General features: G+C 40.3%; 1 protein-coding gene across 1 annotated transcript in view; it reads left to right on the forward strand.

The window, feature by feature from the left end:
- LOC139565036 (alpha-1,6-mannosylglycoprotein 6-beta-N-acetylglucosaminyltransferase B-like) overlaps positions 1-18,264 on the forward strand; it is an 88,495-nt gene that overhangs the window by 13,150 nt on the left and 57,081 nt on the right. The window contains exons 3-4 of the mRNA XM_071385043.1: positions 6,600-6,747; positions 9,278-9,387. Coding sequence (XP_071241144.1) covers positions 6,600-6,747; positions 9,278-9,387 — 258 coding nt within the window. The remainder of the gene's footprint in view (positions 1-6,599; positions 6,748-9,277; positions 9,388-18,264) is intronic.

Consider the following 18,264-nt stretch of genomic DNA (forward strand, 5'->3'; position numbering starts at 1 on the left):
AACTGAAAAAGCGTGTGGGAGCAAGGAGGCCTACAAACATGACTCAGTTACACCAGCTCTGTCAGGAGGAATGGGCCAAAATTCACCCAACTTATTGCGGGAAGCTTGTGGAAGGCTACCTGAAACGTTTGACCCAAGTTAAACAATTTAAAGGCAATGCTACCAAATTCTAATTGAGTGTATGTAAACTTCTGACCCACTGGGAATGTGATGAAATAAATAAAAGCTGAAATAAATCATTCTCTCTACTATTATTCTGACATTTCACATTCTTAAAATAAAGTGGTGATCCTAACTGACCTAAGACAGGGAATTTTTACTAGGATTAAATGTCAGGAATTGTGAAAAACTGAGTTTAAATGTATTTGGCTAAGGTGTATGTAAACTTCCGACTTCAACTGTATGAACAGCCCCTGCTGTCAGCCTTAGTGAATGAAGAGAAGCCTATCTACCATGTTTTATTTATTATCTCTAGACAGGTATGGAAGATGTAACCATGACAGGATGAAAGGAAGACATTTTAGACAAAAGTGTGTCTGTATATTTGACACGTCACACGGGCACACTTGTGCACACACACACACACACCGTGAATCTCCAGAGCAGGAAGATCAATTCCATTCTAATCAGTTTTTCCCCCCTGATTAAGTACTTACTCCTGAGTTTGTTTTGTTGTGTGGTTTAATTTAAAACTGTTTTGTTTTTTCTGACGAAGGTGACTTTCTCTTAGACGGTGACAAATGAAGTCTGACAGTGAAAGCAAGTGAGTCTGCACACAATGCATTTTTAAGAGCCTAATACGCTTGATGAATGACCACATAAAGGTGAAGCTCTATTTCATTCACACCACAATCACAACATTTTGGGGCTGTTGTCGGTCAGTGTTCTCAACAACTCAGACTGTCAGACATAGGTAAGGATAAGGCTATTATTTAGTTTTGTATCTAGACTTTTGGTACAATGACCTAAAAGGAACAGTCCTCTTTTAACAGCTTGTTAACCAGAAGTTGTACTATTCTCATTTAACTGCAGAGCTGGTTATATTGATTCAATATTCTGTTTGACTTGGGTGTGCTCTTTAGTTAATAAAATCTCCGTTGTGGAGTTAGAGCAGAGTAATTAGGTAAACATAAGGGAGAGCATGGCCGTAACATGTGAGTGTGGTGTGGTGGAGAACTGAGTTGACCCTGGTCTAATAGCTACGGACTCTTTCATTGACCAGGTGAGGGCTAACAGCATCATTCTGGTTCCCTTGCTCTCTCTGGGTCATGGGTAATTGGAGCCGAGAAAGAAGGGAAAAACAAAAATGTCAGCCTAATTTGTTCCCTTCCTGTTTGTCCAGTGGCGTGCCGTGGGCCTAGGGCCTGGGCCTTCAGTGAGGTACTACACAGTCCCACCCGAATTAATCCACCTCTTATTACCATCATTATGATGCCATGGCTCTAGACACTATACATTTAGACAGAAACGCAGTATAACCAGGCGTTGCGTCACCTTGAAATTGACAAATTGACATTTTTGGGTAAACAGTGTTTACCCAAAAACATGACACAATCAATGAGTCTTTTCAATATTTCCCTTCACCTTTTCATTGTGCAGCTCCGTTGCCCTGCGCGCTTGTTTTTTGAGCTGTAGATCCACTCCGGTGTCCCCAAAAGTTTTCAAAAGCACAATTGCTTGTAAGTGCCCAGCCGTACTTTGGCGTCTCGTTGCTGCCTTGGTTAGACAACTCAAGTTTGCAAAGCCAGTGTGGCTCCAAACACCAAATCGATCACTTGCAAATAATAGGCATTCCCAGCAGTACAGTTTGCAGTGCTTCTCGGAGCCTGTGAGCCATTAACAGCGCTCGTAGTTGAAACTTTGAAAGTGGCTTTCCCGCCTGTGACAGGCTTTGTGGCGTCGGGCGACCTCTCCTTACAATGTCTAACTTTTCTTGAAAAGTTCGTCTTGAGAATGGCGTTATAATTATATCCTCGACCAAATCGATATCTTCTCCTCCTTCCGCCATTGTGGGTTGAAAAAACAGCTTAGTAGTACGCGAATTAATTCGTTTATCAAATTCAGTTTCCTAGATCTGCATAGACCTGCCCATAGGACCTGCCTCTCAATATTGGTAATCCAATCAAAAGACGTGCACGCACTACGCCTGCTAGCTGGCTCCTGTGTAACACTGGAGCCAGCTAGCAGGCGTACAATAGCCAACTCTAAAGCTGATTGGTTGACACTAAATTTTTATTTCCATTCACTATAAGCTACAAGCGCCCGCACTGTTGATTCTGAAGGCCTGAGGGCAGATTTTAGACCCCTGGCAACACATGATGGCTGAATATGATTGGATAAAAGATCTAACATAAAGACCAGCCCTCCAAATCTCAACCTGGGGCTGGAAGCAGTGCAACCAAGAGGAAAGCTATGAAATGAAGAGTATAACTCTTACTCTGGGGAATAATTTAATACATATTTGTGGGAAAATATATTAAAAAAAAAATTATATTCTGATGATGTTTAGGCCAGCAGAGAAGGCCTTGCAGGCCCTGACGGCCCACCACTGTGTTTGTCCCTGTGTTCTCTGCCTCGGTAATGAAGGTCAAATTAAGGTGTTTTAAAATTATTATTTTTTATCCCAGCCCCCATCCCTGCAGGAGGCCTTTTGGTAGACCGTCATCGTAAATAAGAATTTGTTCTTACTGACTTGCCTAGTTAAATAAAGGTTAAATAAATAAAATAGAGAAACTCCTGGATGTTGTTTTGTCAAGGTGCACCGAAAATACCACAGGGCCTGGCTGAGATATTCATGGAACATCTGTCTGTGTCACACCCTGACCATAGTTTGCTTTGTATGTTTCTATGTTTTGTTTGGTCAGGGTGTGATCTGAGTGGGCATTTTATGTTGTATGTCTAGTTTGTCTATTTCTATGTGTTTGGCCTGATATGGTTCTCAATCAGAGGCAGGTGTTCGTCATTGTCTCTGATTGGGAACCATATTTAGGTAGCCTGTTTTGTATTGTGGGTTGTGGGTGATTGTTCCTGTTTCTGTGTCTTTGTCTTTGTGTGTCACCATACGGGACTGTTGCGTTTTCGTTCGTTTGTCCGTTTATTGTTTTGTTCTTTGTTTTCTAATTAAAATGGATAATCATCACGCTGCATTTTGGTCCTCCGATCCTTCTTACTACTCCTCAGATGAGGAGGACGACGATCGTGACAGTCTGCAATGCATTGCATTTCAAATGCAATCTTGAGTGAATCTGTATTGTGACGCAGCCTTTGTAAATACATTAAATTTTATTTATTTTTATTTCACCTTTATTTAAAGGTAGGCTAATTGAGAACAAGTTCTCATTTACAACTGCGACCTGGCCAAGATAAAGCAAAGCAGTTCGACACATACGACAACACAGAGTTACACATGGAATAAACAAACTATATATACAGTGTGTGCAAATGAGGTAAGATAAGGGAGGTAAGGCAATAAATAGGCCATGGTGGCGAAGTAATTACAATATAGCAATTAAACACTGGAGTGATAGATGTGCAGAAGATGAATGTGCAAGTAGACATACTGGGGTGCAAAGGAGCAAAATAAATAAATACAGTATGGGGATGAGGTAGGTGGATGGGCTGTTTACAGATGGGCAATGTACAGGTGCTGTGATCTGTGAGCTGCTCTGACAGCTGGTTCTTAAAGTTAGTGAGGGAGATATGAGTCTTCAGCTTCAGTGATTTTTGCAGTTCGTTCCAGTCATTGGCAGCAGAGAACTGGAAGGAAAGGCGGCCAAAGGAGGAATTGGCTTTGAATATACCTGCTGGAGCGCGTGCTAAGGGTGGGTGCTGCTATGGTGACCAGTGAGCTGAGATAAGGCGGGGCTTCACCTAGCAAAGACTTGTAGATGACCTGGAGCCAGTGGATTTGGTGAATAGTATGAAGCGAGGGCCAGCCAACGAGAGCGTACAGGTCGCAGTGGTGGGTAGTATATGGGGCTTTGGTGACAAAACAGATGGCACTGTGATAGACTGCATCCAATTAGTTGAGTAGAGTGTTGGAGGCTATTTTGTAAATGACATTGCTGAAGTCGAGGATCTGTAGGATAGTCAGTTTTACGAGGATATGTTTGGCAGCATGAGTGAAGGAGGCTTTGTTGCGAAATAGGAAGCCGATTCTAGATTTAATTTATTCTTCATATTGTAGAATGGATAGGCCTTGGGAGTGGGGAAGCAGTAGGATTGTCCCCTAGGTTCTGTGTTGTACTTAGCCCAGGGATTGATTGTTTAGTTAGATTAACTCATTTTGGATGATGCTGATATGCTGACAGTATGGATCAGAGAGGCAATGGTGCTTGTACTTCCAACATGTCTGATTTAACTGGCAGTTCTCTTTGTCAATATAGCAGTTAACCACACAACAGATCTCTATCACTGTCTGTCTGTCTGTCTGGTAATGTCGTTTACGAACATTCAATCAGTAAGGCTGGACTGAATGGATTGTCACTTTTCATTCATTTAGTCAACTCATATAATTCACATCACTATCTCACTCATCAGCATAGCCCAGGGCAACTCCAGTCCTCGGGGGCCTGATTGGTGTCAGACTTTTGCCCCAGCTAACACACCTGACTCCAATAATCAACTAATCATGAACTTCAGTTAAAAATGCAGTTCGTTTAAATCCGGTGTGTTTGTTCGGGATGGGGGGAAACTTTGACGCCAATCAGGCCCACGAGGACTGGATAGCCGGTATTTATAGGGTAGTGCCTATAACATTACCTCATCAGTATAGCCGGTATTTATAGGGTAGTGCCTATAACATTACCTCATCAGTATAGCCGGTATTTATAGGGTAGTGCCTATAACATTATCTCATCAGTATAGCCGGTATTTATAGGGTAGTGCCTATAACATTACCTCATCAGTATAGCCGGTATTTATAGGGTAGTGCCTATAACATTATCTCATCAGTATAGCCGGTATTTATAGGGTAGTGCCTATAACATTATCTCATCAGTATAGCCGGTATTTATAGGGTAGTGCCTATAACATTACCTCATCAGTATAGCCGGTATTTATAGGGTAGTGCCTATAACATTTCCTCACCAGTATAGCCGGTATTTATAGGGTAGTGCCTATAACATTACCTCATCAGTATAGCCGGTATTTATAGGGTAGTGCCTATAACATTACCTCATCAGTATAGCCGGTATTTATAGGGCAGTGCCTATAACATTTCCTCATCAGTATAGCCGGTATTTATAGGGTAGTGCCTATAACATTACCTCATCAGTATAGCCGGTATTTATAGGGTGGTGTCATAATTTTACCTCATCAGCATAGCGTCAGGTCTCTCCTCTTCCTTTACTATTAGCAAGCGTGTGGAATGTCATTCACCTATTAACTTCACCCTATGATCATGGCACACTAAGGCAATTCCACCACGGTTGCTGATTAACCTATGGACTCACTTGTGCAATAATTACTTTAATCTCTTTCAACCAGTAGACCCCTTTCTGTGTTTGCAAACGTTGCCGCACGGTGGTGATGTGCGCAAGTTGTTTGCAGAACACGGGGTTCTTATAGAATGCCAGCAAAAAAAAGCCTGTCTTTACATGTTGCTTATGAGTGCATTTCACACTACTTTTGGATTATAATTGGATTTTAAGGCTTGTATGAATGTCCTGTTTAATATAATGTTTGTGTCATCATCGCAAACCAACTGCATTATACTTAGAAAACACTTCAACCTTAACCAGTATTGGTTAGCTTTTGCTACAGACTATATCAATGAGTGTTAGCATTCTAGCTAACAAGTGCTGCATCCAAAATAGTTATTTTGCAAAGATCACAACCAAATATAATCTTAGCGACTGTTCAAGCAAGAATCAAAACATCATTGAAGGCGTATGAGAACCCCAAAATGTTTTTTGTTGTTGTTCAGAAGTAATAAAAACAAATCTACGTTGAATAGGCGCAGATGGCGATGGCTTTCTGACTGCAGCCAAGCGTCTCGTGCGTCTATGCGTGAAGTCAGTGTGTCGTGTACTAGAAAAGGGTCTATGGGCATGAATCTCAAACCTTGCGTCTCCCACTTGCTGTTTTGCAGCAAGTCTTCCAACGACCTCCCCACCACCACCAACTGAAGGCCCGTCATCGGATCCCCGTTCTCCCAGTGGGTGAGGGGGTTTGATGCCAGCTGCCCAGCATAGGGCAACCTGTCATCAGCATCTGGCTCTGAGGAACATTCCTCTGAGACGAGGCCTACTACCCCAACTATCCTACCCAAAAATATTCAATAAAATTACATATTGTATTCAGTCTCTATTGTCATTCAGTTATGCCTGTACTCGATTTAACTGTATTTTGCTCTTCAGGGATGAATTGAAGGCAGTCAATTCAGAAAGTGTTTTAATTTTTTTTTTTTTATAAACATTGAAACATTAAAAAAAAAGTAGCTTCTAGTCCTCAGTTTTTAATAGTCCTCAGTTTGAGAAGTTTTTCCACATTTTGAATTGTTATTTAAGTTTACTTCCTGAATTGACAGCCTTCTAATTGAATTGACCCCAGCCCTTGTGCTCTTATCTGACCTACTGTATGTGTCTGTGTGTTGGCAGTGCTGGGTGGTCCAGAGTCTCGCGGGGTGCTGAGGAAGATCAGTGATATGCTGGAGGTCATCATGAAGAGGATGGACACTTTGTCCAAACTGGGCAACACCACCACAGACTCCCACAGACTGGATGAGCTCAGCTCAGCACTGGACAGGTAGGGTTCTGGGGTTTGGTAGCAGGCCTGCCATTACATAATGTATGGTGTATGCATGTATTTGTCTGCATATAAACAAATAATTGGAGGATATTTAAACTAGAAGTTGTCTCGTTAGTCTCAACATTTTCCTATCTATTTGCCCTGTTATTGGGTGGACATGGACAGTCAGACAGGGATGCTGCGCTACCAGACATGCAGAGGCTAACAACCTGGAGTTTGCTCTTCTGTCTCCATGGCAACGGACCTCTCTCATACATGGGGTTGAGAGGCTCCCTCCTGCTGAGGTTTGCCCATGTCTGACACTCTGGCCATCCCTTCTGGACATCCCTGCTCCTACACTCACTGTCTCACACCAGGAAAATAATCCCGGCTCAAACTATGCCTGAGAGTTAAGCTAACTGCCAGGATGCAGAGTTGTGGATGTTTGATATGGATTCTAACCACCAGAATAGACAGTATTGTTAGAACATAAATAACTCCCACTATTCACATTCTATCATGTACAGGCATCTAATTGGCTTCTTTGGGAGGTACTATAGAAATGATGAGGATTTTGTTCCTAAATGTTGTCGGAAAGAGGCCATTCATTGCTGTTTAAGTCAGCCTAACTGTAAGCGATTATGAAAAAGGGGGAGCATCTCTAGGCCTCAGCAGTTTGCCTTTGGTAATAAAGTCTAGTTTGCTTGGTGACCTGCTCAGAATTCAGCCAAGGTGCAGTTTAACAGATACAAACAAAGAACCCAGAGCCATTCAGAGTCAACTGTTAGGTCTTTAAAAAGGAATCAGCCGTCTCTCTTTAATGCTGTATATGGTTCTCCAGGGCCAGACACCCATTGTAAATGTATTAGTGGTGTTCTATAGAGGGAGGACAGGATTATCTGTCTGGCCACAGGAATGTTTCCTATACTGATCAGTCTGTGCTGCAGTCTGGTGCTGTGTAGAGGACAGCTCTGTCTGTCTGGCTCTCATCTGTTCTGACATGCTGCCTCATAGGAGGGAATAGGAAGTGATGGCTAACACTTGCCCGTAGGGTAGTACATGGTCAAGTGATATTAGAGGGGGATTTTACACAAAGTAATGCAGCATTTTAGACACACATACCACACCTATGCTCATACACTTATTCCAAAAGCACTGGTCTAGACCATTGCCCATTTCTTCCAAAACAAAACCTCCCAACCATTCATTTAAATGCATATGTTAGATAAAGCTGTACAGTTTGAACAAAAGCAAAAGGCCAGTGTTGAACACTGTACAGTAAGCGTCATTGATATGACAGGGCTGTTAGACCCCAGGTATTGATTTGGTTTTGGTTGATACTCCCTGATAAACAGTGTCTTCAGCTCTGCAGAGTCCATCTATAGTACAGTAGTACTCCTTAAGACCAGCATCAATCCTATTGGAGGGTCCTCAACTTCCCTGAACAGGTCACAGCAGCCTTGGGAAGACGCAGTATAGAAGTAACAGAAAGATGCTGAATGCACTGGTGATAATTCTGTCTCGGAGGCCTTGCTTAACCTTCGCTTTGCCCGTGAGAACATTTAGTCCTCCGTTCTCTACAGCACACACAGGAGCACTGTTCTTTTATACTGTGGGGCCCAGGTGGCTGACTGACTGCGTTGAGATTATACACAATCATCATGGCTCCATAAAGACAGCTGGAAATCTCTGTGCCTCTTTGGACCTTTATGATACATCAGCTAGGGCTGAGATTTCTGTCTTTATCGGAAGGGAGCCAAAGCAAGTTCAAAATGTTCACACAGCCATAATGCTTCAGCTTGGAGTTCCCTGGGCACCTTCCAGTTTTCACTGCTAGTGCCTGAGATAGCTGTGAGTTCAGGGCTATCTCCCTCTTTTTATTGCTGTCTCCTTTTCTCTTTCTTTCTTTCTCACTCTCTCTCTTTTTTTCTGATTGTTTTGCCAACACTAACATGGCAACAACAAGCCATGGCAGTCAGCTGCCATAAAAGGCATTTGCTAACAACCTAATTGCGCTCTGTTCTCAGTCTCCCAGGGACCTGCTTTAATGTGCTGAGTCACTTTTTCACCTCAACAAATAAATTGTGTCAGAGTTTAAAAGCTTTTTTATTTCACGCTCCAACCAAGTTCCACACAATTATCATTTCCTCTACTTGTTGAAGCTCTTCTCTTTTGGGAGGAAACAGTAAGCGTATACCGTAGGAGGGTGGACTTAGATGAAAGAAGAAGGCTTCTATGTTTCTTTTTCTAGATGTTTCCAGGGAGTTTAAGGATTGAGATAAAGGATAAAGATTGAATGTGCATTCCCACTGGGCACAGACATCAATTCAACATCTATTCCACGTTGGTTCAACATAATTTCATTGAAATGACTAGAAAAAAACAATTAATTCAACCAGTGTGTGCCCGGTGGGTTGTCATGGGGAAAGAGATGGCAGAAATGATCAGTAAGAAAGAGAAGACATGCCTAACACTTAATTCACCTGTGCCTGCATGTGCCCTATTGATGATCATTCCCCTGTGTGTGTGTGTGTGTGTGTGTTGGCAGGATCCAGCCGATTGGTCTGGTGGAGAGGATCCAGGCTATTGCCCAGAACATGTCTGACATGGCTGTGAGGGTGGAGCAGATCCTACAGCACAGCATGGCCACCAACAGAGGTACAAGAGACACACACACATCTGACCACTCTTCACATTTGAAAGGTAGTTGTATATGTCTGCCACACTGTAAGACCCTATTGAACATGACAGGCAACATTTATGACAGTACTTCAGATGATGAGTCTCCATTCATGTCTTTGTAAAGAGAACTACGCTGCAGGAGGGCTCTATCTCCCTGTCTCAGCATAATTATAAATAACGCTACATGATGTTCAGTGTATGCTGATGAATTCCCCTCTAGTTAAGAAGATCTGAGACTGTCAGCTTTCTTCTATTAGCTGTCCTCTGCTCAGTTCATTGTGCTCCTGTTCTCTTTGAGCAAGAGATACAGCTACTTACATGCAAAGCGAGACTAACTCCACTAGCCGACACATTAGAAAGCCAATTATAGACTTTGCATATCGTCATTATTTGCCTTGTCATTGAGTAAAGCAGACATGTCCTATTCTGTAGAGACTGTTTTTACTACCAGAACCTAATCCCCTGGCTAATTTAGTGACACCGCTAGTGATAGTGCTCCACACTGTGACTGCTGTAGTTATAATGGTAATCAAACAGAATGGCTGCTAATCCTTTGTCTGTGATTGCGCTCACCCAGGCTTGGCGGCACACTGGTAGAGGAACAGCTTCCGCTCTCTTTAATTAGGCTAATTGGAGCTTGCTGCCGACGAGGAGGGAGGGAGGGAATGAAGGAGTGAGACTGGGGAGAGAGGGAATGAAGGAGTGAGACTGGGGAGAGAGGGAATGAAGAAGTGAGACTAGGGAGAGGGGGAATGAAGAAGTGAGACTAGGGAGAGAGGGAATGAAGGAGTGAGACTAGGGAGAGAAGGAATGAAGGAGTGAGACTGGGGAGAGAGGAACGTGGGGGAGATAGGGGATGTTATTAATCAAGCCCACACAGTGTTGTCTATCCACTGTTCTCAGTAGGCATCAGAGATCAGCAAGGGAAGCCAGGCTTTCAGAAGTGGCTGATAACTAACCCAACAGTCTGTCTAATGCTCTGTTCTATCCCCATGGCCACTAGAGTTAACTAACCCAACAGTCTGTCTAACACTCTGTTCTATCCCCATGGCCAGTAGAGTTAACTAACCCAACAGTCTGTCTAACACTCTGTTCTATCCCCATGGCCACTAGAGTTAACTAACCCAACAGTCTGTCTAATACTCTGTTATCAACCGAAACCTGGTCAAATCCAACATACCATAACCCTAGATCCTCTTTCATTACCTTTATGCAATACTTCTCTCGCTCCGGATTGCAGTCAAAAGCCCTCACCTTCACTATACTCCACCTCCGTCCATACTGAGTATGTGGATTTATATAAATCAAATCAAATTTATTTATATAGCCCTTCGTACATCAGCTGATATCTCAAAGTGCTGTACAGAAACCCAGCCTAAAACCCCAAACAGCAAGCAATGCAGGTGTAGAAGCACGGGAATTGGGACATATATCCTAGTAAACCAACTCTAGGGATAATATCTTGACCTAATATTTTAGCTTATTTATTACAATTATTTTTTTAAATTAGTAGTTCATTATCACATAGGCCACTAGGCCACGACATCTTTCCTATCCTGCCTAGGCCACTGGGCCATCAATAGGCCACTAGGCCCTCATCCCTCCGGTTGATACCTGGCTCCGCCCATGTATCAATCTTGCTGCATCTAAACAATGACTTAGGTAAAATAGAGAGGTTCCCTTTGTGCCAAATTCCTCTTTTGTCAACGGCCCCCATCTTAACACATCTAGTAAATTCCTTAACTGGGGCTCGAAGCTGACTTTCCTTCAGTAATTCTGTGTTTATACTAACTTCCTCCTTCAAGTGAGAATCTGTGTGTGTGGGTGTGGCTATCCGCCAGCCCTTTTTGCTTCCTCTTCTGCCTTTCTGTTCCCAATGCTGACGTAGTCAGTGCCTTTCGTATGTGCTTCGCATTTACAAATCGCTACCTTCTCTGGTAATAAGACTGCTTCTAGCAAATTCAAAATTAGCTGCGCATGTGTAATGGGTTTACCTGCCGTAGTGATCATACCCCTGTTTCTCCACTGAGCTGCAAATATATGGACGGTGTTAAAAGCATACGCACTATCAGTATGTATCGTAATGCATTTACCCTTCCCCAATTCACAAGCCCTGGTAAGGGCAACAATTTCAGCTTGTTGAGCAGAGTAATTATTTGGTAATGCTCCAGCTTCCAACACCTCAGTAAGAGTCACTATTGCATAACCAGTGGCATTTGAGCCATCTGGGTTCTTTCTAGAAGACCCATCAACAAACATAGTAATTTCAGCATCTGGCAAAGGCAAATCAGTTAGATCTGGTCTGGGGAGAACTACTTTCTCCGTCTCTGCTACATAGTCATAAACTGATTCTCCGCCTCCCTTGTCCATATAATTTTGTCTTTTGCTGCCATAGTCCTACCATAGATCAAATCACTAAGTATTCCTGTATGTAATGCGAAGTGTGGGACCCACGCCCTACAATAGTTTATCGTTCTCAGAAAACTCAATGATTCTGGATCACCACAGATGCCATATCCCTGTCAACTTTCTACTTATTTAAATAAAAATCTTCTAATGATTAAATAAAGCCAAAACGAATGCTAAACATAGCATATGTTTTCTGTACTAATGAAATCTCTCCTTCAGGAGTCCACTGTATTTTATCTAACAATAACATGGACTAATCTTAAATCAGTCTCATCAATAATTTAATATATGTTGCATTATCTAAACAATGACTTAGGTAATATTAGTAAATTATCCTTATGTCTGACCTTATCATGTAGGATCGCCCCTTTCATTCTCTTTATGTCCAATTCTCCCTGAGGGGCGTTCATTCATGTCTATCCTGTATCAATTCTCTGTCAAGTGTTTTGTCTACTTTAAGAGTTATCTGTGCTGCTTTGTATGGTCTTAGATATATATGTGCTTGTCTATGTAAACAGTAACCTTTCTCTCCTTTCTTATTTCACAGGCACTGGTCAATGCTACTATTTCGGCCTGCTGTGTCGAATAATTTCTGGGCAATGTTTCCTTGTTTAACACCTTAGTTCCTGAAACCAACTAAGTTTTCATTCCCCCTTTTGTCTCCCCTCAGTAACCGTGACCCAGTCTCTGTCACTCCTATCTTGCTGATTTCCTGGCCCCCCTTCCCCACCTTCTCCTCTCTAAACCCAAACCTTCAAGGTCTCAGCAGTGCGGGGAGGACTCCTCCGTCTGCCCTTCCTCCTATCTGTCTGTCGCACTTTCTCATAACAGTCTGTCAATTATATGGGGTTTTGCCAAATCTTGACTAAGTGTCTTACTGTCTGAACTCATAGATTTTGGAAAAATAACTTGTCTATGGTGGCCATCTCCAAAGTAATTACATAGGTTGATTAAGGTTATCTCCATCTTCTCATTGGTTCAAATTACCACTATGTCAAAGAACTATAAACTCGTTCATAATTATCAATTACTCAATTTACCTTAAAATCAGTATCACAAATGACCTTAAATTCCTTATCCAAATGGCCCTCCCCTGAGGCTGATCAGACCCCAAAGGAAAAAGCCATGATCGAGGTTAAGTCATACCACCCTTTTACAGTCGTGTTACTCAATTTATATATTCCCAGAACATTCCCTTATCAAAAGAATTAACGTGTTTAATTAAAACTCAGAAAATAAAACTTCTCATATTCCACATGTGTGTACCCCTTTAAGATTTTTTTATTTTTTATTTTTTATTATTATTTTTTTTTTTTTTCGGGGGGTGGATCAGCTTAATATTGCGGAAAGAATGTTGTTTCCAATGTAATTGTCTGCATCATTTCCAATCCCCCATATTTTTTGGGGTAAATATATATATCCATTCACGTATGCATACATATACACATATATACATACACATACCTACATAGACATACATACTTTTTTTAAAGAGTATACCTTTATTATTATTACCTGCAAACCCTACCACCGATCCCCCAATTGGAGTAAACTGATAAACATTTCTGTTTTTACCTTCAATTTATACATCTTATACACATTTACAGACACAGTCTACTTTATAATAGTTCTCTCTTGTTTGTTCTTAGTCCTTCCTCTATTTCTGTTGTCCATCCAGTTTGATTTCCACTTGTAACTGTGCTATTTCACAATAGCTCCGCACCTATACACATTTCACAGATCCCGTATGCCCTACATTGTTTATCTTGTTATTAGTCCCACCCTTCAGCTCCACTCAACCTTTCCCATCTATCTTCCAACATCATCCATTTCGGATTTTTATTTGCCATATATTTTTCAGCTGTGCTGTGATGCTTCACAAAAGATTTGAATCTTCCTATTCTCATAGCTTCCACGGATTGTAAATTAAAAATAAACATTTTTGCTAAAATAATTATTATATTATTGATTGATTGACTATGGCTTTTCAAATCCCCCAGTATTGCTATCTGCTATAGTTCTACGCAAATGTTGCAATTCTTCAACCATTCCTGGACCTGTGACCAAAAACGAGCTACATGCGGACAATACCAAAATAAATGGTCTAATGACTCTGCCTCCTCACAGCAGAATCTACAGAGCTGAGAAGATTGTATCCCCCATGTATATAACATTCTATTAGTTGCAAGAATTTTGTACAATAATTTAAATTGAAAAATTCGAAGTTTTGAATCCGGCGTTGTTTTGCGTATCAATTCATAAACCATGTGCCATGGAATGGGTACATCGAAAATCTCTTCCCAACTATTTTGCAATTTATATGGCACAGCTGTAAGTTTTTTGGTCCTTAAATGAAATTGGTATATGTTTTTATTTATCACACTTTTCTTTAACCATTTATGTTCTTTAATATAAGGCCGACATACAAGTTCCTTACTTTTATCCCCTTCCACCTGCCTCTTCCATTTTTGTGGTAATGCTGCAATTAATTGGTTGTAATTTTGGGTAGAGCAGACATTTCCATATGTCTGTGTTAGCTGCATGTGTGACATTACTCCACCAGTCCTATTTATGATATCATTCACAAAAATTATACCTTTTTTAAACATTTCTTCGATAAATACAGTTTTTTTATCAATTACTATATTTGAATTTAACCACAAGATTTGTTGTACTATTTGTTCCGTCCTTTCAGGTGGATTAAACTGAAATTGCAACCAACTTTCTAAGGCTTGTTTAAAAAATAAAGATATTTTGGAGATTATTTCCTTTTCAAGCAACCGAAAGTGAGCAGGTGTAATCTGAATAAAGGGAAAAAGGCCCTTCTTGAACATAGGATGAGACATTCGTACCAATCTACTAGAGAACCAGTTTGGATTTAAGTATAACTTTTGTATGACTGATGCCTTTAGTGAGAGGTCTAATGCTTTAATATTTAATAATTTCTGCCCTCCGAATTCATATTCGTTATATAAATAGGCCCTTTTAATTTTATCTGGCTTGCCGTTCCAAATAAAATTGAATATTTTTTGTTCATATAATTTAAAAAGCAGGTCACTAGGTGTAGGCAAAACCATAAGCAAATAGGTAAACTGTGATATGATTAAAGAGTTAATCAGGGTGATTTTCCCACAAATAGACAGGTATTTTCCTTTCCATGGTAGCAAGATCTTATCTATTTTTGCTAACTTTCTATAAAAATTTATTGGAGTGAGATCATTTCTTTCTTTTGGGATTTGTATACCGAGTATGTCCACATCACCGTCAGACCATTTAATTGGTAAACTACATGGCAATGTAAAATGTGTATTTTTTAGTGATCCAATACGTAATATGGTACATTTATCATAATTTGGTTTTAATCCAGAGAGGATAGCAAATGTATCTAGATCCTCTAAGAGGCCGTGGAGAGATTCTAGTTGTGGTTTTAAAAGAAAACATGAATCATCAGCGTACAATGACACCTTAGTTTTTAGGCCCTGGATTTCTAATCCCTTAATATTAATGTTTGATCTAATTTTAACAGCTAACATTTCGATGGCAATAATAAATAGATATGCCGATAGTGGACAACCTTGTTTTACTCCTCTAGATAGTTTAAAACTTTCTGAGATGTAGCCATTATTTACTATTTTACACCTAGGGTTACTATACATAATTTTTACCCATTTTATAAGAGATTCCCCAAAATTGAAATATTCTAGGCATTTATATATAAACTCCAGTCGTACTTTATCAAAAGCCTTTTCAAAATCAGCTATGAAAACCAGGCCTGGTGTCCCCGATATTTCATAGTGTTCTATTGTTTCCAGTACTTGCCTTATATTATCTCCAATGTATCGTCCATGTAAAAAACCTGTCTGATTAGGATGAATAATATCTGACAAAACTTTTTTTATTCTATGCGCCAAGCATTTTGCTAGGATTTTTGCATCACAACACTGAAGTGTAAGAGGTCTCCAATTTTTTTAATGGACTGGATCTTTATATATACCACTTGGGTCCTGTTTCAGTAATAATGATATCACACCTTCTTGTTGCGTGTCTGATAATCTATCATTTATATAGGAGTGGTTAAAACAAGCTAATAGTGGTCCTTTGAGTATATAAAAAAAATGTTTGTATACTTCCACTGGTATGCCATCCAGTCCTGGAGTTTTCCCATCCTTAAAGGCCCCAATTGCATCAAGTAGTTCCTCCTCTGTAATTAGGCCTTCACATGAGTCTTTCTGTACAGATGTTAATTTTACATTATTATTAGGGAAAAAATCCATACAATTAGTTTCAGTTAGTGGAGATGGAGGAGCCTGAAACGAAAATATATTCTTAAAGTACTTTACTTCCTCTTTCAAAATATCATTTGGTGAATCATGCGTGACTCCATCATTTGTAACAAGTTTTAATACGTTTTTTTTGGTAGCATTTCTATATTGAAGATTGAAAAAGAATTTGGTGCATTTTTCCCCATATTCCATCCAGTTAGCTTTATTTTTGTAATATATTACACTGGATCTTTCTTGAATAAGTTCCTCCATTTCTTTTTGTTTTTCCTCTAACTTATTCTGTGCCTCTATGGTACCGTTTTTATTGTTATCTAACTGTACTGTTAGTCCTTCAATTTCCTTTGTTAATATGGACTCTTTTGATCGAAATTGCTTTTGTTTTATAGATGAGTACTGAATTGCATGGCCTCTAAAGGCACACTTAAAAGTGTCCCATACAATATGGGGATCTGCTGTACCTATGTTATGTCTAAAAAAGTCAGTTATAAATTATTCTGTCCTAGTTCTAAACAATTTATCATCTAGTAGGCTTTGATTAAATTTCCAATATCCTCGCCCACGTGGAAATTCTGTAAGAGTAATATATATGCCAATTATGTGATGGTCCGACCGCATTCTGTCCCCTATCAAACACTTTTTAACTTTTGGTGCCAGAGAGAATGATATAAGAAAGTAGTCAAGGCGACTAGCTTGATTAAGCCTCCGCCATGTATATCTCACTAGGTCAGGGTATTTAAGTCTCCATATATCCACTAATTCCAATATATCCATGACATTCCTGATTTCCTTAAGTGCCTTTAAGATTTCGTGTCTATAGGAAAATGGAAATTTCCTCAAACCCAAAGGCTAAAAACAAACACAACATATCCAGGCCTTTTCAATTTTGGTAGAAACATGCCTCTATCTCACTCACTCGCTCCCTTCAAGATTACAGTCTGTCTGCAGACGGTCTCCCAAAATTCTTAATAGGAATATCCTGCCATTAGATACCCACAACTGTGATTAGCGTGCACTGTCCCTTTAAAATAAAATTAACTAACCTGCAATCCCCTTTACCGACCGGACATGGTTCCACGTAATGGAAACAGATTATAATGTTTAGAATACGTTAACTTCTTGTTCAAATTCACTGGTGTTACCTAAACAATCAAACCAAAAATCAATAACCGGGAACTATCACAAAACTTTTACGATTCAACTATTCAGACCTCCCTCTCTTACAGCCAAATATAGCCCAGTGAGCCCCACCAACCAGTGATGCCCACCTAGCAATTTTGTTGCTAGATTTAGCATATTTTCAGACTACCCTGACAAATTTAGCTACTTTTTGAAAATGTATTTGGAAATTTTAGCAACTTTTGAAAAGTGACTCAAAGCTATAATGCACGCATTTTCCCTCTCAATGACACAAACAATTTTCTCTGTCCCACCCTCAGTCACAACCTCATTGCCTGGCTGCAAAAGTGCATTGTGAGTGACGTCAGCAGCAGGCGCTCAGCCCGTGCCCAGGCAGCAGCAATTTCAACGAATTGCAAATTATTGTTGGCTGTCTGCAATAGCAGTAGTATGGGTTCGACAAGCCAAACCCAAAGAATATAGTTGGTCACGAATGTATCCCAACAACTGTCAAATCAATTTGAGTAACGTTATTGTGCATTCTACGTAATGACACAGTTTTACGCTATTATGCAAACATACTGTCACGTTCTGACCTTAGTTCCTTTTTTATGTCTTTATTTTAGGTTGGTCAGGGCGTGAGTTGGGGTGGGCATTCTATGTTGTTATTCTATGTTTTGTTCTGTGTGTTATATTTCTATGTGTTTGGCCTAGTATGGTTCTCAATCAGAGGCAGGTGTCGATCGTTGTCTCTGATTGAGAATCATACTTAGGTAGCCAGTTTTCCCACTATGGGTTGTGGGTAGTTATTTTCTGTGTCTGTGTTTCACCATACAGAACTGTTTCGGTTGTTTGTTCGTGTTTTGTTATTTTGTTCTGTGTTCATTTGATTTATTAAAAATCTAATTATGGACACTTACCACGCTGCACATTGGTCCGATATTTCCTACTCCTCCTCAGACGGAGAGGAAGAGCACCGTTACACATACCCCCTACTCAAACCGAGCTCCGCTTTAAGTCTATCGCAAGAGCAAAATCCAACTTT

This window comes from Salvelinus alpinus, chromosome 36, assembly GCF_045679555.1.
Source record: "Salvelinus alpinus chromosome 36, SLU_Salpinus.1, whole genome shotgun sequence".
In the NCBI taxonomy this organism is placed as follows: domain Eukaryota; kingdom Metazoa; phylum Chordata; class Actinopteri; order Salmoniformes; family Salmonidae; genus Salvelinus; species Salvelinus alpinus.